At 33.9% G+C, this 24,580-nt stretch overlaps 3 protein-coding genes across 4 annotated transcripts; 2 read left to right on the forward strand and 1 right to left on the reverse strand.

Annotated features, from left to right (window-relative positions):
- Nucleotides 1–2,804: 2,804 nt before the first annotated feature.
- Nucleotides 2,805–6,184, forward strand: LOC112295729 (tRNase Z TRZ1). Of its 2 annotated transcripts, XM_024547618.2 has the most exons (9): nucleotides 2,805–3,245; nucleotides 3,337–3,569; nucleotides 3,899–4,057; nucleotides 4,239–4,313; nucleotides 4,632–4,727; nucleotides 4,907–5,020; nucleotides 5,420–5,488; nucleotides 5,722–5,796; nucleotides 5,926–6,184. In XM_024547618.2, exons 1-9 carry the CDS (start codon nucleotides 3,089–3,091, stop codon nucleotides 5,998–6,000), a joined length of 1,053 nt encoding a protein of 350 aa, XP_024403386.1. In that variant the 5' UTR covers nucleotides 2,805–3,088; the 3' UTR covers nucleotides 6,001–6,184. The 2 variants fall into 2 exon arrangements, with proteins under 2 accessions (XP_024403386.1, XP_024403387.1); XM_024547619.2 differs by lacking the exon at nucleotides 4,632–4,727.
- An 8,155-nt stretch (nucleotides 6,185–14,339) lies between these two features.
- Nucleotides 14,340–18,864, reverse strand: LOC112272639 (5-oxoprolinase 1). The gene is made up of 3 exons (XM_024500604.3): nucleotides 16,401–18,864; nucleotides 14,912–16,201; nucleotides 14,340–14,748 (listed from the first exon to the last, which is right to left on the reverse strand). Exons 1-3 carry the CDS (start codon nucleotides 18,644–18,646, stop codon nucleotides 14,454–14,456), a joined length of 3,831 nt encoding a protein of 1,276 aa, XP_024356372.2. The 5' UTR covers nucleotides 18,647–18,864; the 3' UTR covers nucleotides 14,340–14,453.
- A 1,004-nt stretch (nucleotides 18,865–19,868) lies between these two features.
- On the forward strand, nucleotides 19,869–21,680 carry LOC112295788 (uncharacterized). Its single transcript, XM_024547735.3, has 2 exons — nucleotides 19,869–20,988; nucleotides 21,164–21,680. The coding sequence occupies exons 1-2, from the start codon at nucleotides 20,498–20,500 to the stop codon at nucleotides 21,588–21,590; spliced, it is 918 nt and encodes a 305-aa protein (XP_024403503.1). The 5' UTR covers nucleotides 19,869–20,497; the 3' UTR covers nucleotides 21,591–21,680.
- The last annotated feature ends 2,900 nt before the right edge of the window (nucleotides 21,681–24,580 follow it).

Here is a 24,580-nt window from a genome sequence, read left to right on the forward strand (position 1 = left end):
CCTTCCTTCTTTGACTTAAATGTTGATCTTTCAACACCAATTTCTCATTGTTGAACTGTTTAATTATTCCAAAAATTGAATTGTGTGTTGATATTTAAGTCTTAATTACTTTCATCAAATTTTGCTTCAATCCAATTAGCATATATTGCTAGATCATGGAATCTTTCACTGATCCTAAATCTCAAATCTCAAAGATCATAACCTACAAAAATCTTCATATACTTTAATCAAACTACTTGATTGACCTTAAATTTCTCAAATACATTCAAAAGAATCACAACAACAAATTGCCTAATTTTCACTTATATACACACTAAAAAATTCACAAAATCTTAAAATTTATTAACATATTTTATTTATCAAAATCTAAACCTACAAAGTACATCATTAACTTTGAAAATTCCTCAAAATCTCAATATTAATCCAAATGACATGAAATTAATATTCAAAAATATTTTTTCAAGTTTTATTTCAAATCCCATTCTCTAATTTGCTAAAGAAATCCAAAGTCACCATAGGTATTTAGTTTTGTATCTCGAGATCTAATTTCAATTCTAGTTGGCAATCTGTCCTCTCTAGGTATCAATTCTTGTCATCTTTAAGTAATTTTTGTTAAAATCAATTCCTAATTCCTTCCTACATATGCGTATATCCTTTATTTTTTTTTAATTTATCTTATTTTACCTTATTTATGGCTCTACAAAGTAAATAGAACCTATTTTTATAAAAAACAATTCTAATACTAACAGATTTTATTACTTGCCTATCACTTTTTTAATTTTTTTTTACTATATATTTTTAATTAGGCTCTTTTATAATAAAATACTTTTCTTTTCCTTTCACCTAATGGCCATGTTACCACACAACAATGTTAAAAGTGATTAGAAGTATTATTAATAAAAAAATATAATAATAATAATAATAATAAAGTAAAAACTAAATTCCTATAATTAATAAAAATAATAGAAGTAACCATAAATATCAATAGTTATAAGTATATGTATAGAGAGAGAAAAAAGAAAAAAGAAATGAATTAAATAACATTAAGTATTTAATATAAGGCTAAAAGTGTTCTTATTATTTTTATAAATATAAAAGATTTTTTAAATCTTATTATAAAGATAGGATATTTTTTAATTTAGTGTTTTATTTTTCTTACAGTTTTTTTGATATAATTTTAGATCTTAAAATTTCTATCAAAATTTAATTATAAATAGTTTAATTCAAATTAATAATTGATATAGAATTTCTTTTGATAACAATTTTGCATATTATTCATCAATTCTAATATAAGATGGCTATTTTTTGATTGAAACTTGTACTTTGATAACTAATAAAAAAATAACTATCTAATGTTGATTTAATGTGAGAAAAAAAAAAAGTCAAATTTAAGCCAATTCTAAAGAGATGCTTTTGACTATACAAGATTTTGGACTTGGTTGAGTCTAAAGTATCAAAACTTGGACTTTTGGAACTACTAGATAATAAGTTTTATTTTCTTTTTTGATAATGTGTATTTCTAATTTGGATGGTTCTATTGGCCAATTTGATATTTGATTAATGTCAAATCAAAGATTAATAAGTTGTCTGATTTTTTTTATAATAAATAATAGTACATTACAAATGTTATTTCAATATTTGAATTATATGTTTGATTTGTCTATGATTTGAAGATAACTTAATATGAATGTTGAAGGTAACTTTATATGAATGTTTTTTATATTAAAAAAAATCCTTCAAATTTGCAAATAAATCTAAAATTTGGATTATACATGCTATTAATTAGAATCTATGTTATTAATAAATATTATCAAATCAAAATTTAATTAATTCTTTATCAATAATTATTTTGTACAAAATAAAAAATGTGTCATTTTTACTAAACAGTCCACCATTACACAATATAGTCATTTTCATTATTAGTATATATATATATATAATATTATAATTAATAAAATATTAATAGAATTTAATAGAATTTTAATTATACTAATAATAAATAAAAGCACACTTTAAATATTTATATAAGATTTTATTGTTTATTCTAATAGAAAATATTCTTCTCCCTTCATTTTCAATCAAATATGAGATAAGGTTTGAAGGATTGGTTCATGTAAAAATTGGTTTATTAGAACTAAAATAAACAATCTAAAATAAACAAGATATCATCTTTACTCTCTTCAAGGCTTCATTTGCGTTTGGTTCCCATTTAAGATTATTCCTTAACTGTTATTCTTTTATTTATTTATATATATATATATATTGTATAAATAAATAAATAAAATACTCTTAAGAAATAATCGTTGATACAATCATTCTTTGTTATAGTCAACCTTGTTTAAGCCAACTATAGATTACAATCAATCTATTTTGCCAATCTCAATCTACACCACCTACTCTATGCTACACCATGTAGTCAACACTACATTGTCAATTACACTATGTATTTAACAAGTTTGTGAGTCTCATGAGGTTGACTATAACAAGGATTGACTATATGTTTACATAGCATTGAAATTTGATTTGTATTCTGAGAAATTATTTTTCAAAACAATTGATTATATGGTTGCAGATGAAACCAGTGAAGCGAGTGGAAATTGGATGGTTGCACAACTTGAAATTTGTCCAGTTGCTAATCAATTCAACAGCTGGAACTTTAAAAGGATTCCATGAATTGCAATAGAGATGGGTTGGTGTGAGAAAGAAGCATGAACAAGTTTTAGGGTTTGGTAAGGGCACATGTTGGGGGAACGGGGGGGGGGGGGGGGGGGGGTTCTTGTGCTGTGGTAGTAATGCAAGGCAACGTTTCTGTGGAGGTAAGAGCAATCTGCGGTTTGAAGCCTAGAGTCATACATAGATGAAAGATGAGTCGATGTATGGCAAGCTTGAACTAGACTCCGACCCCTCCCTTCCTCTCTCCCTCCCTCCCTCATCCCTTCCCTTCCCTTCATTCCTTCCACGGTGAGTGCAAGTGCGAGAGCGAGAGTGCTCTTGTCACACTCTGTTGCTGCTTCCTCCGACTCCCACCTGTATTCGTCGCTATCAGCATCGCCGTCGCCATCGCTATTCTCTTCCTTGCCCTCCCCTGATGCTCTTCTCTCGCCTGCCCTTGCTCTTCTCCTTCCCTCGTCTCCATGGCTTCTCTCCACCCGCCCCCTCCTCCATGACAATTCCCTTGCTTACTCCTTCCTCCATGGCCTTTCTCCCTGCTCATGCATCCAGCTCCGCCTCTGCCGCACCCTCAGGTCCTGCATCCCTTTCTCTTTTTCTTTGTCCTTTGTGGTTCCGCCTCCTTCCTCTTGTTGTAACCCCTCCCTAAGCATCTTTTATTTGCAGATTCCAAAATGAAAGATACTCCATCCTCTCGCCACGAGCAACTGAAGCTTGGCAGGTCCAAAACCGGTGCTTTGGAGGTTGACGGACTCTCCATTGAAGGGGTCTCAGTGGGAGGCCAGGAGACTTGTATCTTGATTCCAGCTCTGAAGCTCGCCTTTGACATCGGACGCTGCCCTGAGCGAGCCATTTCGCAGGACTTTTTGTTCATCTCACATGCCCACATGGATCACATTGTGCGTCCTCATTACTCTGCGTATGTTCTCCTCTTCGGGATTTTCTTTGTAATGGTTAGATGAAGACGTAGTGACGAAATTTTCTTGAATTGAGAGAGTAACCCTGGACAATTGGATTAAAATCTTCCATGAGAGTCGTGGTAAGGATTGGACTTTGGCGGACCACTCAGTAATTGCTTTCATTCAAGGAGCTCTTTGTACTTCCGCAATTTTTGCAGGCGGAAAGTATGAACAATGGTGCCACATGTAGATGCGTTACGTTGACGGATCTTTTGTGCATTTAGAAATATTGGTTGGCTCATTGATGACTATTTGGCTGTTGTCCGCAGGGTGGTGTCTGCATGTATGTAGCGACACGTGGACTTTTTAAGATGAAGCCACCCACAGTAATCGTCCCAAAATGCCTCAAACCCACAGTGGAGAAGCTCTTCGATGTGCACAGGGAGCTTGACGGGTCGGAGTTAAAGCATCAGTTGATAGGTTTGGATGTAAGTTAGGTATACGTTTTTTGAATTTACTCTCTTAGTTGCCAACAAGGAGAATTGGCGGTGGATGAGGTCAGTTGGTCGGTATCAGTGCCGTCCTGTCAATACCACGTTTTTGTTGTATTTGTTGTTGTTTTATACTCCCTCGTGTAATTTTATTCATCTCCTGAACAATGACCTGCAGATTGGTGAAGAATTCAACATGGGCAAGAACTTGGTCGTGAAGGCATTCAAGACATATCACGTCGTCCCAAGCCAGGTTATGCCTTTTAAGTTTTCTCCATGTGAGCTCACATATGATAAAGAATCCAAATTTTTTAGATTTGAAATTCGGCTACAGTATTTTAGACCACATTCCTCATTACCACTTATTCTTGATCCAAATTTTGCCGATGATCTTATACTAACATGCTTTTACCAGAGCTCTCATATTTCCTTTCAGGCATTTGTACATCGTTGTATTTTGTTTCACTCTGAACTTGTTGCATTAGTGGCTTCTAGTCTTTCTAGGTCATCCTAGGTATTAAACTTCTTTGCACGGGATAGACTCGCTGACATAGTCATTTCTGTGAAGTAGGGATATGTTGTGTATTCGGTGAAGAATAAGTTGAAACCTGAATACTTAGGTCTTCCAGGGCAGAAGATAAAAGAACTGAAAATGTCGGGTGTGCAGGTGATGTTACTTGACGTGAACTAAGTTGTTGAAATTCTAATTGTACCTGAATTTTACTCTTGAGCATGGTTCTAGAAGTAGGTATGTCCGGGAAGACCTACATTGATGTATACGGTTGATGCCAGTTGTGAACCTAAGGTTTTGTTGCTGCTTTCGAACTCGGCGGTTTAAAGCTGCAGATTACGGACACATTGAGGGTACCAGAGGTTGCCTTCACCGGGGACACTACGCCGGATTTTATTTTGGATGACGCTAATATTGATGCTTTACAAGCCAAGCTTCTTATCATGGAGGTAAATGATCTTCTGAACTTAATAATTTGGTCATAGAATATTTATTGTTCCGGTCAAAATTATTTATGTCTAGCATGTACTTGAAAGTCATACTGGTTCTAGCTGTTTCCTGCTGGAATACCCAAATGCTGAACTGGGAATAATTCTGTTCAAATGGGTGCTTACGTCATTTCTATGTTTACCAAGATTCGTTTTCTTGATTTTTTGGATTTGTAAAGAGATGTTGCAACAGTAGGTGCCCTTTTGTTCTTGATATGATACCAAGGATTTCTTAAGTAATGTCTATAATACTTTCGCAGTGGATTTTATTGGGAAGTCTTTAATGGAATGGTACAGTAAATGAGTTACACATAATAAATATATCTTTAAAATGTACTATGCGGAATTTGGATGACACAGACTACGTTCTTGGATGATGCTGTTACTATACAACACGCCAGGGAATATGGACATACCCACTTATCAGAGGTACAGCTTCTTAATAACGTCAATGACTGGAGTTAGAATTTGGAGCATTATGGCGTGATTGTTTTCGATTATACTTTGTTGTGCTAATTCTGTAATGTATTCTTAATGTGCTTCGGCATAAGTTTGTAGTTGTCCTGTGCGAGTTGGTTGACTTTTACTATTTAGGTTGACGAGTGTTGTAAAGTAGCGATGAAATTTACTGACAGTTTATGGTATGGTTCGGGGGATTCCAGGTTATCAAGTATGCAAATAGACTTCTTAACAAGTCCATTCTTTTTATACATTTCTCTGCACGCTACAAGCGGGAGGTATTAAACTAGTCTCTTACAACATTTGATTGAGTTCTTTCTTTTTTCTTTTCTTTGACCTAATAGGTTTCTGCATTGTATCCATTTTCTTAGTCTCCAGCTGCATAAGTAAGTTCTTGTTTTTTTCAGGAAATTCTGAGGGCCGTGGAGGAGCTTCCACCACCATTGCAAGGTCGCGTTGCAGCTCTAACTGAAGGATTTTAAGTGAAGGTTTCTATTATGTGAAATAGTCCATGTCCTTGAAGACTATTTTACTCTTGGGATTATGCACATGAAGATTAATTGGGAAAAATTTTGCTAGCTATTTTCTTACAATTCATGCTTGGATCATGTCGTAGTGTATGCTACTTTGCTCAATCTGTTGAACGGTAAAGAAAAAATTACACTATATCATGTCTTGGCCTTTTTGGAAGGTGTTATGTTTATCATTACACTTATACCATACGAATTGTAATTCCTAATTATCTAAGAAATGTGGTGTAAAATTTTGTATAGTAATTCCAATAGAATTTGTATTTGAATATATATTTGCAAATAATTTCAGTCTATCAATAATAACCATTAAATCTTAAGTTTTTGTGTTTTGTATTTTGATAAACATATTATATTATATACAATGACAATCATAATTGAATATGAAAATAGTTAGGTCTAGTTCAGAAACTAATGTGCAAAAAATATATGTATTAAAAATGATGCCATATATTGGAGAACACAGCTTTTGGAAAATCTATATGTTAATGTAGGTTTAAACTAAGTCACAATCATTATCTTTGAAGTTTATTCAATAATTTATCTAATTATTATTTGCCATAATTAGAACTCTAATACATTTTTTCATTTATTTATCTAGTCTCTTGCATTCATTCATAGTAATTGAAGCTAATAATTTTTAAATATAAACCTATAATTCTAGCATTCTTTTTTGAAGGGTCCTATATTGATTTAAACAATATTTGAGAATTTGAGAATATATTCTCAAAACTCAAATCATATACATAAAATGTATGAATCAATGTAATGCATGTTGTCTTATTATCACCGACATAATTAATTGGATAAGAAGTGTTAGGTAGAAGGTAAATGTAGGTAGATTTAATAATATCTTGTAGCTAAGCTTTTTAAAAGCTTTATAGAGATGGATTTGATTTTATACATGTTTTTAATTGATTGTTAGGTTAAAAAACTTAGCCAACAAGTAAATTCTATAAATATACTAATTAAAACTTAAATAAATTAGAACCAAATCCTAAATAGAACTTTAAAAACTCTAATCAATTCTAATGAAATCCTAAAAAAATCCTAAAAATCCCTAACTAATCCTATAGCAATCTTAAAATTATTGAAGATCAAAGATATTCATATTAATCCTTGAAATCCAAATTTCAAAAGTCCAATCTAATTAAATTTTAATAACCTTCAATCTAACCATTCAATTGAGTTTAAATTTACAATACAAATTTAAGTCAAGTAGTAACACAAGTTTACAAATTTTCACCCACCAGTATGCTAGAATGTTCAAAAACATATAAATTCTTATCTATTTTTCAAAATCTCAAATCGCTTAAAACACCTTACACTTTGAAAATCTCTCAAAAATTCAGTATTGATCTAAATTACTTAAAGTTAGTACTAAAGCAAATCATGTCAAGTTTTTTCTCTATTATTACTCTTCAATCAACAAAAGAACCCTCTAATTGCCATAGATGTGTGGTTTTGTGGCTTGAGGTTTGGTTTCAACTCTAGTTCACAACTAGTTTTTTTTTAGGTGTTAATTTCTATCTTTTTTAGGTAAAATTTTGCTAGAAACTAATCTCAACTCCTTCTTAAAGATGCTTACATTATTTACTTTTTTAAAAAATCTTTATTTGTTTTAAATTTGGTTTTACAAGATAAGTAGATTTTTTTTATAAAAGACAATATTAATACTAAATCAATTTACTACATTCCTATCTTTTATCTATGCTTTACAAAACTATAATTTATATTTATATCTTTTACCATATAGTCATGTTAGAATAGAACATCTACCCTTTTTAAACTTAAGCATCCTCTAATATGTACCAAATAATCCAAAGTTTGTTGTTGGATTCATACCATGCTTTCTATGTCTTCATTTTAATCTTTTTCATTATTTTTGTTATCTAATTCAAAATCATCTTCTTATCTTAGAAGATTTAAGTCCTCAATAAGATCTTATATATTAATTTTTATATGTCTTTGTTTGAATATCTTCACTCACTTCTAAACAATTGGTATTTTCAACCTTGTTCCATATTGGTCTGGTAGTAAATAAGTTGCATTATTATGGTAAGTTATTACCATATATGGTCCAAACCAACATTTATTTTTTTTTAAAGTATTATTTTGATTGTCTAAGCTACTATTATAGACCAAAATCTAATCACTTTCTTCAATCATCTTATATCTCAATCAATGTTATTTATTATATTATGTCTTATTTTGTAATCTTGTCTTTTTTGAACTTTTTAATGATATTTGCACTTCTTTTAGTCTTTATTTAAGTTGTTGAATTTTTATAGCTAAAAGTTCTTTTCTTTTCAATTTAAGTTTTTACAATAGCACATTCCAAGATGATACTTTTTCTTCAATTGGCATAATAGATTTTTGACTTATGATGAACTTAATAGGTATATATTTTGTTATTAAACTATGAATTATTTAATCAATTTAAAATGCAAATAACAAAAGTTGTAGTCATTCTTTCATCTTTCCATTATAAATTTTAACTAATACTTTTATAATTGGTAGATGTCCATGTTCACTTTTTTCAAAATCGTATAGAATATAAGTAGTAATTGATAAAAACTTAATTCCACATCTTTTAAAGAAATCACAAGCTTCTAGTACATTTAATTCTCTACAATCTATACTAACCTTTCTTACATATTCTTAGCACCAAATAACATCTTTAAGCAAAAATCTACAAATTCCTTTTGTGGAAGTTGTTTGTAATACTTTACCTTTTACTTAGTTTGATGAATCTTCACAAGCCAAGATCAAATAATTTATTTTTCATAATTTAATTAGCATATTAAGTAAATTGATATCCATTTAAGATGAATAGTCTAAAGATATGTTGGACATATGAATATAAACTATTGTAATGTTCAATATTAGAATATATTTAATAAGTTTTATGTAAATCTAAAAATAAAAGCACATCTTAATACATATTTTTCTACCAATATTGTTATTTAAATTTAATAAAAGTAGCCCAATTTCATTATGTCTTGCCTATAAATTTTTATAAAATTCTTTTAATAATTTTTATTGCTCTTCTTTATTGCAGATTATTTATAAAAGCATCATAATTTTTTTCTTTAGTTTCCTTTATAAGAACCTTTTTTATAAAAATAATCCACATGTATTTTTTATAAATTTTATAAATTTTTCTAAAGACTAATTTTTTTTTGTTTAATTAAAGTATTTAAGTAATAACCAATACCTAACAATTCTCCTTCACAAAGCTTTTCATAAAACAACTTGTATTTCTCATTAAAATTTAAAACTAAATGGAATTTTCTTCTTACATCATCAATGTCTTCAACCATCTCATCTTTTCTATTTTACTATACTTGAGACAACATATTTGCCACTAAATTGTCTTTTCCAACAACATGCTTGAATTTAGGATTCAATAATTTAATATAGATAATCCATCATAACATTGCAATATGTGGTGTTGTACAATTAATAATCATCTTAAGTAATGGCAAGCAATTTATTTTAATTACTTCCAAGTTACTAATCAAATAATCTTTTTTAGCTTCTATAGCCTCAATAATTATTTATAGTTATCTTTTGACTTGTAAATATGCATGTTGACAAATACTCAAAATCTTAGCACCAAATGAAACTGCAAATCTATTTCTACTTGAATCATCTTAATCTACAATCTATTTAATAGTAATAGGACTGATATCCATAATAAGAACTATTCTTGATACTATTAATTCTTATTAAAATCATATTACACATAATTAATTCTTCTTAAAATTGAAGGTAATATTAATAATACTTTTAGTCTTTATATTATTTTAATATGCTTTTTATTTCATTTAAATTAATAACCTTTATGTGATAATTCATATAATGGATCTACTATGTAATCATAATGAAGAATTCATCTATAATTAAATATCCACATCCAAAATCTTATATAATTTTATTTAAAAGTGACATGTATCATTTATCTTTTTAATTTTATTAACTTTATTTGGATCTAGTTTTCTTCCATAAAATCCACATTAATGCCTAATAATTACAACTTCTTCTATTTTAAATATGGATTTTGTCTTTGATAGTATAAGATAAAATTTGTAAAGTTGTCAACAATAAGGCAATCTTATATAGAATTAATTATATACTTATAACACCTCCTTTCATCTAAAGTATCATTTTTTTTTTCTCTCTTTACATCCTTTTATAGAAACATCAATTAGAAAAGATATAATTTTTTTAAGAATAAAATCTCTAAATACCTTATACATTCCATTTATCATATATTTAATTGAACTAATAGCATCTTATAAAAGAATATATATTTTAAGTAGTCCAAATAATGTTCTTATTGTTGTCAAATTTCTACTTCTATATGAAAGTTGAAATTGGTTATAGTCCAAATAAAAATCATACATTGAATAAATTTTCTTTTTTGCAAATAATTTTATAAATTCATCTACTAAAAATCTTATACATGCACTTCTAAGGTTTAAAATATTTAAAGAATCAATAAAATCTTATATAATTAGAAAATAATAGACATTCACTCAAAGATAATATAATTTTAAAACTAAAATGACTATTATCAAAGATAAGAATACTAGAGACTCTTAAAATAAGATCAAGAAAAAAAAAAAAAAAAAAAAAAAAAAATGCTAAGAGTGAAAAAGGTATCATTCTTGCCTCGATATATACTATTTAACTAGGAACTATGTAGAAATATTTTATAGGACCTCTAACACATGTTTAACTTAAAATATACATGTCTAATTTACAAAATAAGTTTTTTTTATAAATGTGTGACATAGCCAACTTATATCATAAGTGGCCAATAGATAATTTCAAATTTCAAAAGATATTATCAAATTTACTTACTTACACTTATTTCTACTTAAGTCTTCTTATCTAAATAATTAATACTATTAATTATGTCTAAGACATTACTTCTCCATCTAAGGAAAAATTCCATAAGAAACAATAATTACATATTGAGGCCTTCATTTTGGTTTTGATAGATGTTGTTAATAAAGAGCATCAATCATCTTTACTACATTTACAAAATATCAAGATGTCTCCTATTTGTGTTCATTAATAACATTTTTTTTCTAATTTACAAAATATTTTAACATCTTTTGGTGCCACCTTGAATTTTAGACTTCTTATACTTCAAACTTGTGATTTTTGTCAACTTCTACAAAAAAGAGGTGGCATTTATCTTCATCTTGATATATCTACTATCTCCTATGACTCAAGAAGGAACACATAGAATATGGTTTGGATCTTCATAGACTTTTGTAGCTATATTCAATCTACAAATATATTAATTTGTTTATAAATAAGAAATGGTATTACTTTAAAATAATCCAATATGTTTTAGAAGAAAATAATCTTGATATTCAAACAAGAAATTTTTTTTTTTTTTTTGCCAGAATAGAATTGAAGTTGTTCCTTACAATATGCATCTACAATAATCTTTTGTTATTCTTGAGCTTCTATTAATTTTCTATTTATTATTATATGTAGCTTTAATAAATAATTTTTTTTATAAATTTATCAACTTTTATAAAGTCAAAAACATCAAATTGTCAATAATAATCATAATTAGCATAAAAAATCATTTATTAAGTAGAACAATATATTGTATTATCACAAGCAAAATGTGCCAATGGAAATTTTTTTGTCTATTCATCTTGATGGTATTTCATAGTATATTTTAATTAATTTTTTAAAATTTAATTTACATATTCTATTTCTCTATTAATTTAAGAATAAAAAGTTAAAGATAGTTGTATATCTATTTATAATATTTTTAAAAATATTCTTAAAATTCTTGATATAAATTAAAATCTTCTATCTTATATAAAATTTATTGAAAATCTATGGTAGAAATAAATATTTTAAAGAATTTTTTTAGTTATTTCTTCACATGTGAATGTTTTTATATGATATAAAATGTAACATCTTAGTAAAATGATCTACTATCATAAATATAGAATTATATGAACTTAAAATTATAAGATTTGTAATAAAATCCATAGAAATAAAAATAAAAATAAAAATAAAAATAAAACTTGCTTCTTTTAGTATAAGTAATGGCTAAAGAAGTTAATAAGACCAATGACAAGGAGTTTTTAATCTTGAAAAAATATCATATGATTGTACAAAGTCTTTAATCACTTTGATATTTGATGCTACCAAAAAACTCATAATATTAATTCAAAAGATTTATTATATTCAAAATATCATGGAGTTAGAAAATCTTGAAAATTTTAAAGAACTTGTAGCTATGTTTTACTTTCTAAAACATATAAGTGTTCTTTGAAATAGATAATATTTATTTTTAATTTATAATTAGAATTATTATAAGAATTATTCCTATGATCATAGATAAGAATATTTGACTATATACTTGATTAATTTTCTTAAGAAAAATTCAATCAACATTCAATGTTGAGTTTTATAGTTTAAAGAAGAAATTGCTCCAACTTCAAAAGAATAATTTGTTGTTGATCAAAAGCTTCATCTTCATCTTTTGGTACAAGATAAGAACATTCAAAAAGAGTGTCTAATAAACCTTATTGTTTTCTTGGTTGATAAGTGGTCTTAAATTTAAATCTTGACAAAGACATGATTTACCAAGCTTGATAAAAACTTAAAAATCATACAAAAATATAATACTTAAGGTTCTTTTTATTTATATAAATAGTCATTGGACTAAAAGCACCTTCTAAGTATTGGTGCCATTCTTAAAGTAAATCCATAGTTGCAACAAGTTCTTTGTTATGCATCTTATAATTAATTTAGACTATTAAAATTTTCTTTTAATAAAAAATTATTTATTGAAGTTTATCATCAACTTCTAGTTGTAACAATACTGCATCCAACACATAGTCCAATGCAACTATATTCTCAAAAAATGCCTTGAAAAAATTAATATAATACAAAATTGGTGTGAAATAAGAGCTTTCTTTAAAGCTTCAAATATTATTTTAGCTTCTTTATTTTACTCAAGTTTATTTTTTACAAGTCAAATATATATGTGAAGTTGTAACTCAAAAAAATTCTTGATTAAAACATGATACTGATTGGCAAATTTCAAAAAGCATTGTATATCTCTTATAGTTTTTCAAATCTTTCAATCTATTATAGTATGAATTTTCTTAAGATTTATTATAAGACCATAATTTAAAATCATATATCCTAAAAAGCCAATTTGAGTTATATAAAATATGTACTTTTTTATCTTAAGTTTTTATAACACATGATAAACATGAAATTTATACTTTTTAGTGTTTTTAGAGTAGATTAAAATAATATTAAAATAATAGATAACAAAATCGTTTAAAATTTCTTAAAGAAAATATTTATTAAAAGTTAAAAAGTATTCGATACATTTGTGAATCCAAAAGGCATAACATCATATTTAAAATATTCATACTTAGTTTGAAACTCAACCTTATATTCATTTTTTTTATGTATAAACAACAAAAGCTCAAAAAATAAATAAGTGAGATATTTCTTAAAGAAAGGTAATAATATATATATATATTCAAAAAGAAATTAGAATAGCTATTGTCAAAAGACAAGAAAAGTAAAGATTCTTGAAACTAGATTAGAAACAAGAAAAAAGTTGACAAGAGTAAAGAAGACATCATTCTTACCTTTATACATACTATCTAATTTGGAGTTATGTGGCAATGTTCTATAGGATCTCTAACATGTGCTCCACTCATAGAACATGTGTCTAACTTGCATGACAAGTTTTCTATATGTGTGCCACATATCTAACTTATACCACAACATATAATAAGAGGATTTGGATGAAATTTGAAGATAATTATAAATTCTAGTATTGATTAGTGTAATATTGTGTGTGGCTATGGTGTGCATATTAACAATGCCTAGTACCACATGAAACCTATCTATAGTTGTGGTGTTCACAAACTTATTACTCAAAATTTGGAATTAAATTCTTTAAGATTGTATTGTCATTTTTCTAAAAAATTGATTTTTTCAATTTTTCTTTCTTTCTTTCTTTTTGGACATTTGGAGATTTTGTTTTTGAACTATAATAGACTATGATGGCATTTGATGGAGTATCAAAGGTGTTCAGTTTCATGGAGGTGAAGCAATATTTTACCAAAGACAATTATTGGATGATTATCCATAGCAAGGTCTATGATGCTATGACAATTATAGATGATCACCTAAAAGCAATGACATGCTTTTATTTGACTCTCAGTTTATACTCAATATGCAATGCATTCTTTCTTAAGTAGGAGATATTAGCACATAGATTGGTGATAATAGGAATTGATCATTGGTTGACTGTTGGTTGTATCAAGCAGCAATCCAACTGTAAAAACCAACAGTACATTATATACGTTTTTATACGGCAATCAACAGCTGACTTACGAATCAGGAGAACCCCACCCACCACCTCCAGGAGTAAGAATTTGGAGTCTTTCTCCTGCTTTCACGCGAACTGTATTCTTTCCACCTAAAAACAAACGCCGACCGTCAGTCTTGAGGAGGTAATTTTCACCACGGGCACCATCTTTTCCTCCCGCAAGGCCTCGTGGTGCGTGCACTCTCCGTTCAGATAAAATACTGACAGTCACTGATTTTCGGAATTCGATATCCCGTATGACCCCATCACCACCTCTGTGTTTTCCAACGCCACCACTATTGGCCCGTAGCCCAAACCTGCATCAAAAAATGCTTCTATCAATGTTTATTAATGACGGAAATATATTATATTTACTAGCAAGAATGATGAAACACAGACTAAACTAGAATAAGAAGTAGGATAAAAAAAAGAAGTTTCCAACAGCAACCAGAGTAGAGCTACCGAGAAAGGAAACAAAACCTGTGCAAAAGAACAGGGTATCGTTGCTCAAAAATTTCTGGATCAGTCATGCGAGTGTTGGTCATGTGACATTGGACGCCACTGGTTCCTTTCCAGGTAGGACCAGCTCCACTTCCACCAGCAATAGTTTCATAATAGCCAAACGTGGCATCTCCAAATGTAAGATTGTTCATACAACCTTGAGAGCAGGCACAGGCTTGGAAGGCTGTAAGAACTACATCCGTTATACGCTGCGACGTAAGGACATTTCCACCCACGACAGCGGCTTTATCACTGGGAGACAGAAAAGACCCCTTTGGAATGTTTATAGACACAGGTGCCAAACAACCCTGATTAAGAGGGATGTCCACGTCTACAAGGCAACGCAAGCAGTAGATGATGGCTGCTGCCGTAACGGCCTCTGGAGCATTCCAATTCGAAAGAACTTCAGGGCTTGTTCCCTCAAAATCGAAGCTAGCCTCCCCTTTCCTGCCGTCTATTGTAAGCTTAAGATGAATGGTTGATCCATCATCCATGTAGTCTTCTGCTTCTAAGACCACTAACTCATCATGTTCAGCGCGAGATTGAGAGAGAACATTTTGAGCCATGGATTTGAGCATCTCACGTACAGCTTCTTCAGCATTGGCCTGAACGTGGTGCATGTAAGCTTGCACTACTTCTAGGCCATATTGTTCAATAAGTTCACCAATCAACGCAATACCCCGCTGATTTGCTGCTACCTGTGCTTTAAGATCCGAAAGATTGTCCTCAATTCGTCGAGTTCCCGGTACCATATGTCCACTGTCGCAAGTTTCCTCCTCTTCAGTGTTCTTCATGCCTGCTGTCAGAATGTTTGTAATGCCATCCTCCTGGAAAACCCCACCCTCGACTAGTTTAAAGGCTTTGATAGCTGTTCCTTCTTCCCAGATAGCTTTAGAAAATGGTGGCATGCTTCCGGGTGTAATACCACCAATTTCAGCATGATGACCTCTGCTCGCCACAAAAAAAATAAGAATCGCGTCTTTAAAGACGGGAGTGATGACGGTAATATCAGGAAGGTGGCTCCCACCTGCGGCAGGATGATTGGTCACCAGCACATCACCCTCTTTTAGATTTTGTCCCCAATGCTGGAGTTGCCAACAGACGGTACTAGACATAGCTCCCAAGTGCACTGGTACATGAGGAGCATTAGCTACTAAGCCTCCATCTGGACTAAACAGGGCACAAGAAAAGTCTAGCCGTTCTTTGATGTTTGTGGATATTGAAGTCCGCTGCAAAGTCCGGCCCATTTGCTCGGCGATTCCCATGAATCTGTTCAGAACAATCTTTGTCAGAGCTGATGACTCTATGGCTTAGAAATGAACATGAACAGATAACCATATAAATACATTAACGGTACGTACAAAAAGCACTTTACTATTTATAGTCAAAAGGATGAGCACCATCGCAAGATATATGATATCTTTCACTCCTTCACTTATGTCTTAAGTAAGCAGTTGAAAGCATGTACCTATTGTTGAAAATGGACAGCTGAATAACATCTGCTTTGACCATGGACAACCTTGAGAGCGTTGCAGGTGGCTGAGCAGCTGCAATCTCGATGTGAACATTTCCATACTTGGTAATGGCCGCCTTACAATCCGGTTCAACTAAGATAGTGCTATTTCCACTCATGATGACTGCAGGCCCAGGTATTGTATGACCCCAAAGAAGCTTCTCAAGCATGTAAACAGGCGTATCATGCCAACCAGAACCAAAGTACACTCTGTGCCTTCTGCCCTCTTCCTGCGGTTCATTTTTTGCTTTGTCCAAGATGACAGGTTGAAGAATGTTGGTAATCCCGGTCGCATGTACTCTGACGTCGCTTATGAGGATAGCTTTCCGTTGTAGTTCAAACCCATACTCCTGACGAAACTGCTTCAGAAACGCACCTGCAAAATCGCTGCTGCCGTCTTCTGGTTCTCGGATCATCATGGCAGTATCAGTGCCTTCGTATCGAAGGTTGAGGAGCGTTTCTACTTTAATGTCGTCTTTACGGAACCCCTGCAAGCGAAGCTGCCTTGTGGCGACTTCGGCTAATTTGTTTGCCCTCTGCTTGGCTTCTGCCAATGAGTCGAGGGAATAGACAGCCGCGTAAGGCTCCTGTGCTTCTTCCACCACATCCGCAAGCCCCATGCCGTAGGCACTCAATATTCCACAGAAGCGATGAATTATGACCTCCCTCATCCCAAGAGCTCTAGCAATAGCGCATGCATGCTGAGGGCCTGCACCACCGAAGCAGGCCAGAGTATGCTTGCTCGTCTCATAACCTTTCATCTCCGTCAACTGCCTTATCGGTCGACACATCGCTTCATTGGCGACATCTAGGAAACCCAATGCGATCTGCTCCACACTCATCTCCTTCGAATGCGAGTCGTGCTCACGGCGATAGGAGTTGATCGTTGGAGCCAGCGATTCAAATGCGGCGCGCGTGCCCTCCAAGTCCAATGGTTCGTTTTCGTTGGGACCAAAGATGTAAGGAAAAAAATCAGGAATAACACGACCCAGAAGTAAGTTAGCATCGGTCACAGCCAATTGGCCTCCCTTCCGGTAGCAGACCGGCCCTGGATGTGCACTAACAGACTCCGGCCCCACCTTGAAGGTACCAGCCTGGAATTTGAGAATAGAGCCTCCACCTGCTGCTACGGTATTTATATCCAATTGCGGTGCTTGAATTATGACGCCTGCAGTCTGCGTTTCCAACACTTGCTCGTAAGTTCCATCGTATCGGCTCACGTCCGTAGATGTCCCGCCCATGTCAAAGCCAATGATGGGCTGATTCGTCTCCAATCCAAAAGTGGTCCGCGCGAATCCTACCACCCCTCCCGCAGGCCCCGATAAAATGGCCTTGTGACCAGAGAATCGATGTTCCGGCGTCAAACCCCCATCGGATTGCATAAACGACACCGTCACATCCTTCAAGCCCTCGTCAAAGCCCTCAAGGAAACCGGAGAGGTACAATCGTATAACAGGGGTGAGATAGGCATCCACAGTCGCAGTGAATCCTCTTGGCACCGCGCGCACCATAGCTACTAAAGCTGATGATATCGATACCTGCTTAAACCCTAGAGTTTCAGCAAGTCGTGCTACAGCTTGCTCATGATCTGGATACACATGCGAATGCAGAAATACGACAGCTAAGCTCCGAATTCCTTTGTTCAAAAGGCCCTGCAACAAGGGCGTCAAGCTTTCCAGGTCTAACGGCTTCACTATCTCTACCATCTCACCAGAAGTTCCTTGTACAACATTAGACCCTCGATACTGTACACCCTTCAACGCTGGCACGACTCGCTCATTCGCCTCAATTACCTCCTCGTACAAACTGGAAGGCTTGGCAACAGTGAGATCGAAAATTTTAGGCCGCGCCTGATTGCCGATTTCCAACAAGTCCTTGAACCCCTGGGTGATGCATAGAGCTGTGCGCTCGCCCTTGCGTTCGAGCAGAGCGTTGGTAGCTACGGTGGTACCCATACGAATCCAATCAATGCGCTCTGTTGGGAGTTTGGCAGAGCGAGGGATCTTGTCGCCGGTGACATCCTCGAGTACGCGGCGAATTCCTTCACGACAAGCATCGTCGTAGTTGGCAGGATCGACGGACAAGAGCTTGACAGTACGCCAGGGGGGGTTGGCAGGAACTTCGGCGTAGACGTCCGTGAATGTGCCCCCTCGGTCAATGCAGAAGCGGAACTGGCGCAGACTGCGATCCTCGAACGACATGATAGAAGAAAGAGGATTGCAACTGTGCACAACGGAGGGGGGGGGGGGGGGGGGGAGAGGGGAATGACAAGGGGAGGAGCAGTAGGAGATTGGATGTCGTTACGAAGAGGGGGGAGGGGATAATTTCTGAGGAGCTTGTAGGACAGACACACAGATAGAGAAAGAGAGAGTGCGAGTGGGGGACCAGGCGAGTGATGAGTTGGGGATAGAGGCAGAGAGACACAGCAACAGAGCGAGAGAGGTGGGAAGGGGGCATTCACCCCAGTGTCACGAAGTGTGGCGATCTTGGTCGCTTCTGACACATGGTTGATTTCGGGTGGGATTGTTCTCCCTTCTCGTTCCTCACCCCTAAGCCACAGAGAAGAAGGATTTCCACTTAACATTCCCCACAATACCATCCAAGCTTTAAATTCTCTGCCTAACGATTCTCAATGTTGGCTTAACATTTCATACAGCATGTCACTTCACAACGCTAAATCACAACAGCAAAAAATACATAACTTCTTTTTTAAATGATATGCTAATAGATTTTTGTGTTTGAAATCATAATCAGTATCCTATTGTTAAAAGTAAAAAAAATGTGTTCAAGTAGTTACAAGAATGAACATTTATTCCTAATCTGAAATCTTGAAGCTTTGGTGGTCAAACGTCATTTATCTTTCCCTCCATTGAGAAAATAAAAATTGAAGAAAAAATAATCATAAATATTGCAATGTGTTGCTTTGATATCTCATATCAATAACTAAATAAATAAATAAATAAATAAATATAGTTAGAAAGATATATATATATATATATATATATATATATGTTCAAAATTAATTAATTAAGAGATAAAAAATGATCTTTTAATTCTGTGATGATTGTTGATAACTTCAATCTAATATAAATTGTAAATATATATATATATATATATATATATATATATATAATCAAAAATTTCAACCTGTAATTTATTATTTTTATTGAAGCAATTTGACTAAAAGTATTATGCATATATATATATATATATATATATATATATCTATTATAATATCAATTTATTTTTGAAACAAAAATGTAATTACAGTAATACAAAGTCACTATATATTACAGTTTTTCAACTTAGGGATATTATTATTAATCTTGTATTTTAATATGATGTACAAAGTTGATAGTCATCAAAAAAAAATTCAAAATTGTTAAATAAATATTTTAATTTACAAAAAACAATGTTTCATATTAATAAGTATATATTTTTTATTCATCTTCCATGACTTAATATAAATTTTTCAAAAAAAAAACAAATTGTGATGAGTTTAACCTTCAAACCGTATACCTAGTTTAGGGAATATTAAGACAACTGCAGACAAATTCCTAATCATCAATCAAGGCAAAGCAATTTTTAGGAATAAAATTTAAACGTTTTAAAAAATGTCTTCAACTATAAACAAGGTTGGACAGTTTTAGGGTTTAATGAAGGAAGTTTTCAAGCATTGGACTTATTCTGGTCGTTTGGGTGCGATGTAAAACTGCCCGTGGTATTCTCAATTCTGACGGAATTTCAAACAATGTCTAGGCTACGGGGTGAAATTTCAGTAGGCTTGTGTGCTTGTATTCATCCAGTGCCTGTGTGTGGCAGATGGGGTTGCAGGGGGGGGGACTCTTCCCTTCCGTTGTGCTCGTTTTGTCGCACTGCGGTGGTTTAGGAGGCATTCTCTTTCCCTGTTCTTATTGTCGTAGTGTTGCTGCTGCTTCCTCTCTCCACCCGCTGTAACTACCATCACCACTACCACCACCTCCTCCTCTCCGCGTCCTTATTGTTCTGCTTCTCAATCTATACTTTCTTTTCTCTTTCCTTATACCCTAACTATGCAGCAGCAGCAGCATCACCACCCGCCCAGCGACGACGATGGAGCAGGCTCCGATGACGATCAGGCTATTCCTTCTCTGCAACCCCTCCTTTCTTTAGCAGCTACCGATCCCCTTCATCACGCTCATGTTCTTACTCGAGAGCAACTCGTGCACCGTCGTGCTCGCCGCCTCCGCCATCTGCTTCGCATGTACCGTCATCAGTACTGGGGTCTCCTTGAGGAATTGCGCTCCAAGTATCGCCGCTTCTACCTCCGTACTGGTAAATCCGGTTGGCGTGGCCGTGAGGTCGATGGGGACCCCAATCCTACTCCTGCTCCAGGTGAGATGAAACAGCCCAATGCGCCTGAGACCCCCGGAACCGAAATCTCTAGGTGTGGGGCGCAAGGTTGCGACGCCAAGCCCCTGCTCTTGAGTAGATATTGCTACACGCATATTCTACAGGAGCCTCGTCAACGCTTGTACAAGCCGTGCTCCTTCACTGTCCGCAGGTGCGTTACTCAGTGTGTCTACTCTTATCGTTATACTCTGTTCCATGCCCTTTTCCAAGGAAATGAAAACACCTCGTTCTATTTCCGGGGCTTATGGCTACTGAACATTCAATTTAGGAAGCTTCAACCATTGTAAACCCTGCCGTGAATGCTACATCTCGTCGCATTGCTGCAGGGGTAGCGAAAAGAATGGCAGCGGGATTTTGTGCCAGAAACCCGTACTTCAAGCGGTGTCACCCCCGTTATGTCCTACCCATTTCCAACAAACTCAGAAGCAGGCAGCGCGCTCTTTACGCAAGGCTGGCATTATGCTTCCTCTCGGGTATTTCCCGAAGTCAGCTCCAAAGCTGCATCATTTTGTGGCTGAATATGTGCGCGTCATTCAATCGAAAAGGCGCACAGCTCTTCGAAATACTCATGGGCGTGGTGAAACGTCCGCAACTAATGGGGAGACAACTTATGGCGTGTCTGGAATCTCCAATCAAGCTGGCGCATTGATCCTTTCGAGAAACACCATCCACAAAAGAGAGGCTGAGGAGCACCCTGCTGAAAGAAACGGTCAAAGGACTGATGAAGCTAGCGGCAAGCCAATTTTGGTTTGAATGTGTAGTCGCGCTTTTGTTTTGTACATATCCAGATTTTTGTATTTAAACTTTGTTAAAACCAAGCTCAAATTATTTTATGCTTCTAAATGTGCATCTTCGAATCCAATGTGTTCTTGATAAGCTGGGGTGCTCCCTTAAAATGAGTATCATGTTGATGAGCCCATCCTTTATTGAGCATCTGGTTTCGTTGATTTGTTTATTGCTTTTTTGTAGACGAATTTTGTGCATTAATTCGTTAACGGCTGTATGCTCAGTCCATGGTACAAATTACATTGTGTGATTGCAGGATCTGATGTATGATTCGCTATTGCAATGTAAGTTTATGCAAGCTCCCGTTCGTGTTTCACCCATTTGAGTACGCAGGATAGTGCGGATACCTGAACTGCAGATAAGTAAACGTTCCGTGCAGTTTAAAGGTTGCAATTATTGTGGTGAACTTTGTGTTCTGTCACCTGGCAGAATCTTCTTCCTCCACATTCGGCATTTATATGGCTTGTAAATTGACCTTCTCCATGTCTTGTTACGCAACAAAATTGTTACTGGCGAATTTATGACTGAAATTTAACACCGTACAACTGTGTGAATTTCTATCTTCAGCATATAGGCTCCACATAATTCTGTTTCAAAATGCGCTATTGGGGAGACTCATAGGGTGTGGGTACTCCAACTTGTAACCGGCAACCTTTTGGGGGAGAAAAGGATCCTGGTGGATTGAGGAAAACCTTGATGGGTCGACGAATTCCTGCAATACCCTGGGATCCCAAGATGCTAGTAATGTGATATCTTTTCATAAATGGAACACGTAATGTAATGTTTAAACATGAGAACATATTGAGACTTTTCAACCGCACAGAAAAGGATGCACTGTTGATGAAGTCATGGTTACGTCAAACACGTGCCCATCTGAAAGACAGGACGCACGCGCACAGGAATTGAATAATCGATTTGGGTGAATTTTCAATTACAAGTGAATGATTTCAGTTTGTAGTTAGTGCGATGCTGTTGAACAAAGATGTGCTAAGTAATGAGTTGGTCGCTTGCTGAGACCCTCATCAGCTCCATTTGGTATTGATGAAAGAGGACATCTTCGAGATTGACGAAGATGGAGGCAAAGTTTCTATCCCGCCGCCGACTCCTACCTAACAAGAGCTCGACTTCCTCAGGTCTCCAGTAGCAAATTCGTAGCAACCTGATTTCAAAAGCAATTTGATGTGGGTGGAGGGGCTTATTACATGCTGTCACCCTAGAGCTGATAAGTTGTATTCTGCAGAAGTATATTATAAATAATCTACACTTCATGGATAGCCGTGCGAGACAGGCTTTGTTAATTCCATTAGGGCGTCTGAGTAAGCTATGAAGTTTTATAGAAAATTAATTTGTTGAAGTGATTAGGAAATATTTGCAGTTGATTTTTTTTAGTTCCAACTAAATTATCCAACCTATATTTGTTCCAAGTTCAATTCTGTTAATTTAGCAAGCTCCTCTCAAATGCCCTTTTACTCTTAGTATGACTTTTGCCCTTATTGTGAGTTGTATTTGCTATTGCAACTTTTCTTTCTTTGTTGCCAATTTATCCTCTACTTTTGTTTTGATCCCCTACCATAATTTTTCATGTCAAATTTAGAATTATATAACAATTTTAAAGCATAGATGTAATTTTTATATTCAACATTAGTTAGTCTTTTCCAACTTTTTTTCCTATGAGAAAATAAAAGTAAGAAGTAAAAAATAAAAAATAAAATATTAGAGAGGAAAAACTATTTGCTAAAAAATTAATAAAGTATAGCATAGGAGCCACAATAATAGCCCCTTCTCTTCATTATTAGGATTTAGGATCTATAGATTATAAATTTATGATTTAAGATTTAAAAATTAAGAATATAAGATTTAGGATTTAGGAATTACATAAGTATCTTAGGCTTTTTGATCTTCTTATTTTTAGATTTTGATTTAACCTATCTTTCTATTTATGATATTTATAATTTTAATAATATAAATAACTTGCTCTAGTCATTCTTAGTTTGCAAGATATAACTACTTTGATTTTGACATTTGGATTTTGATTTTTGTCATATAAGATTTTTTATAAGTTTTGAAAATACTATTAGAGTTTATAATTTTTTATGATTTAAGAATTTTTAAGGGTTTAGGGTTTAGGATTACAAGGGCATCCGAAGGTTTTTGATCCTAAATATTGTACAGTTTATCATATTTTTTTCAGTTTTGAACGCTCGGGCGCTAAACCCTAGATCTTAAATCTTAAACCAAACCTGACAAGCGTTGCAAGCTCGGGGGCTGGATGGATACGGGCAGTCGTTGGTAGTGTCGATACATCGACAGCATTTGGATCGTTTGAACTCGATGCCAATGCTGTCGATACCAAGCACGAGAGAGCATTGAAAGTTGTACTCGAGGATGCATTCAGGGTCGAAACGGACGTGGCTAGAGGGAATGCGCTCAGAAGCCAATGATGGAGATTTGAGGTTCACGTTCGGCATCGACTACGTAGTGGCTACAGCAACAGTGTACGACGGCATCGTCGCTGCTGCATCGATGCTCAAAGAGCGTCTCGGGACGTCGATGAAGGTATCCAAATGATGGGATCAGAAGGAGCGATGGCAGGTGGAAGAGAACTAGGACGAAGAGTCGATGGTGAAGCAGGTGGAGAGCAGGCAAATCCAGGGCAAAGTCGGACTTGGACCACGTGAACGACTCGTTAGTCGGTGTTTGTTTTGACAAAGTAGAATCTGGTACACATTTCAACTCGACACACAGTTTTTAAATGATAACAAATATGAAAGTCGAATCCCGAATTAGGATCTTTAGACCCTAATTAGGATTTTTAAATCCTAAATTATAAAAAATGAAACACAGATTTTTGAGAAATAAATACGTTTATAGAAGTCTTTGGGAGAATTTAAGATTTGACAAAATTTCAGAACGAAAAAAATACTAATACATTGAGAGATATTTAGGATCAAAAACCT

This window comes from Physcomitrium patens, chromosome 19, assembly GCF_059467195.1.
Source record: "Physcomitrium patens ecotype Gransden chromosome 19, ASM5946719v1, whole genome shotgun sequence".
Taxonomy (NCBI): Eukaryota; Viridiplantae; Streptophyta; class Bryopsida; order Funariales; family Funariaceae; genus Physcomitrium; species Physcomitrium patens.

Bases quoted from the DNA above. Each gene is read 5' to 3' on its own strand.
- LOC112295788 (XM_024547735.3), top strand. From the start codon at position 20,498: ATGCAGCAGCAGCAGCATCACCACCCGCCCAGCGACGACGATGGAGCA. The intron at 20,989-21,163 runs GTGCGTTACTCA...GCATTGCTGCAG, and splicing joins TGCTCCTTCACTGTCCGCAG to GGGTAGCGAAAAGAATGGCA.
- LOC112272639 (XM_024500604.3), bottom strand. From the start codon at position 18,646: ATGTCGTTCGAGGATCGCAGTCTGCGCCAGTTCCGCTTCTGCATTGAC. The intron at 16,202-16,400 runs GTACATGCTTTC...TGTTCTGAACAG, and splicing joins CTGTCCATTTTCAACAATAG to ATTCATGGGAATCGCCGAGC. The intron at 14,749-14,911 runs GTTTTGTTTCCT...TTTTTGATGCAG, and splicing joins TACCCTGTTCTTTTGCACAG to GTTTGGGCTACGGGCCAATA.
- LOC112295729 (XM_024547618.2), top strand. From the start codon at position 3,089: ATGCTCTTCTCTCGCCTGCCCTTGCTCTTCTCCTTCCCTCGTCTCCAT. The intron at 5,021-5,419 runs GTAAATGATCTT...TGGATGACACAG, and splicing joins CCAAGCTTCTTATCATGGAG to ACTACGTTCTTGGATGATGC. The intron at 5,797-5,925 runs GTATTAAACTAG...TGTTTTTTTCAG, and splicing joins CTGCACGCTACAAGCGGGAG to GAAATTCTGAGGGCCGTGGA.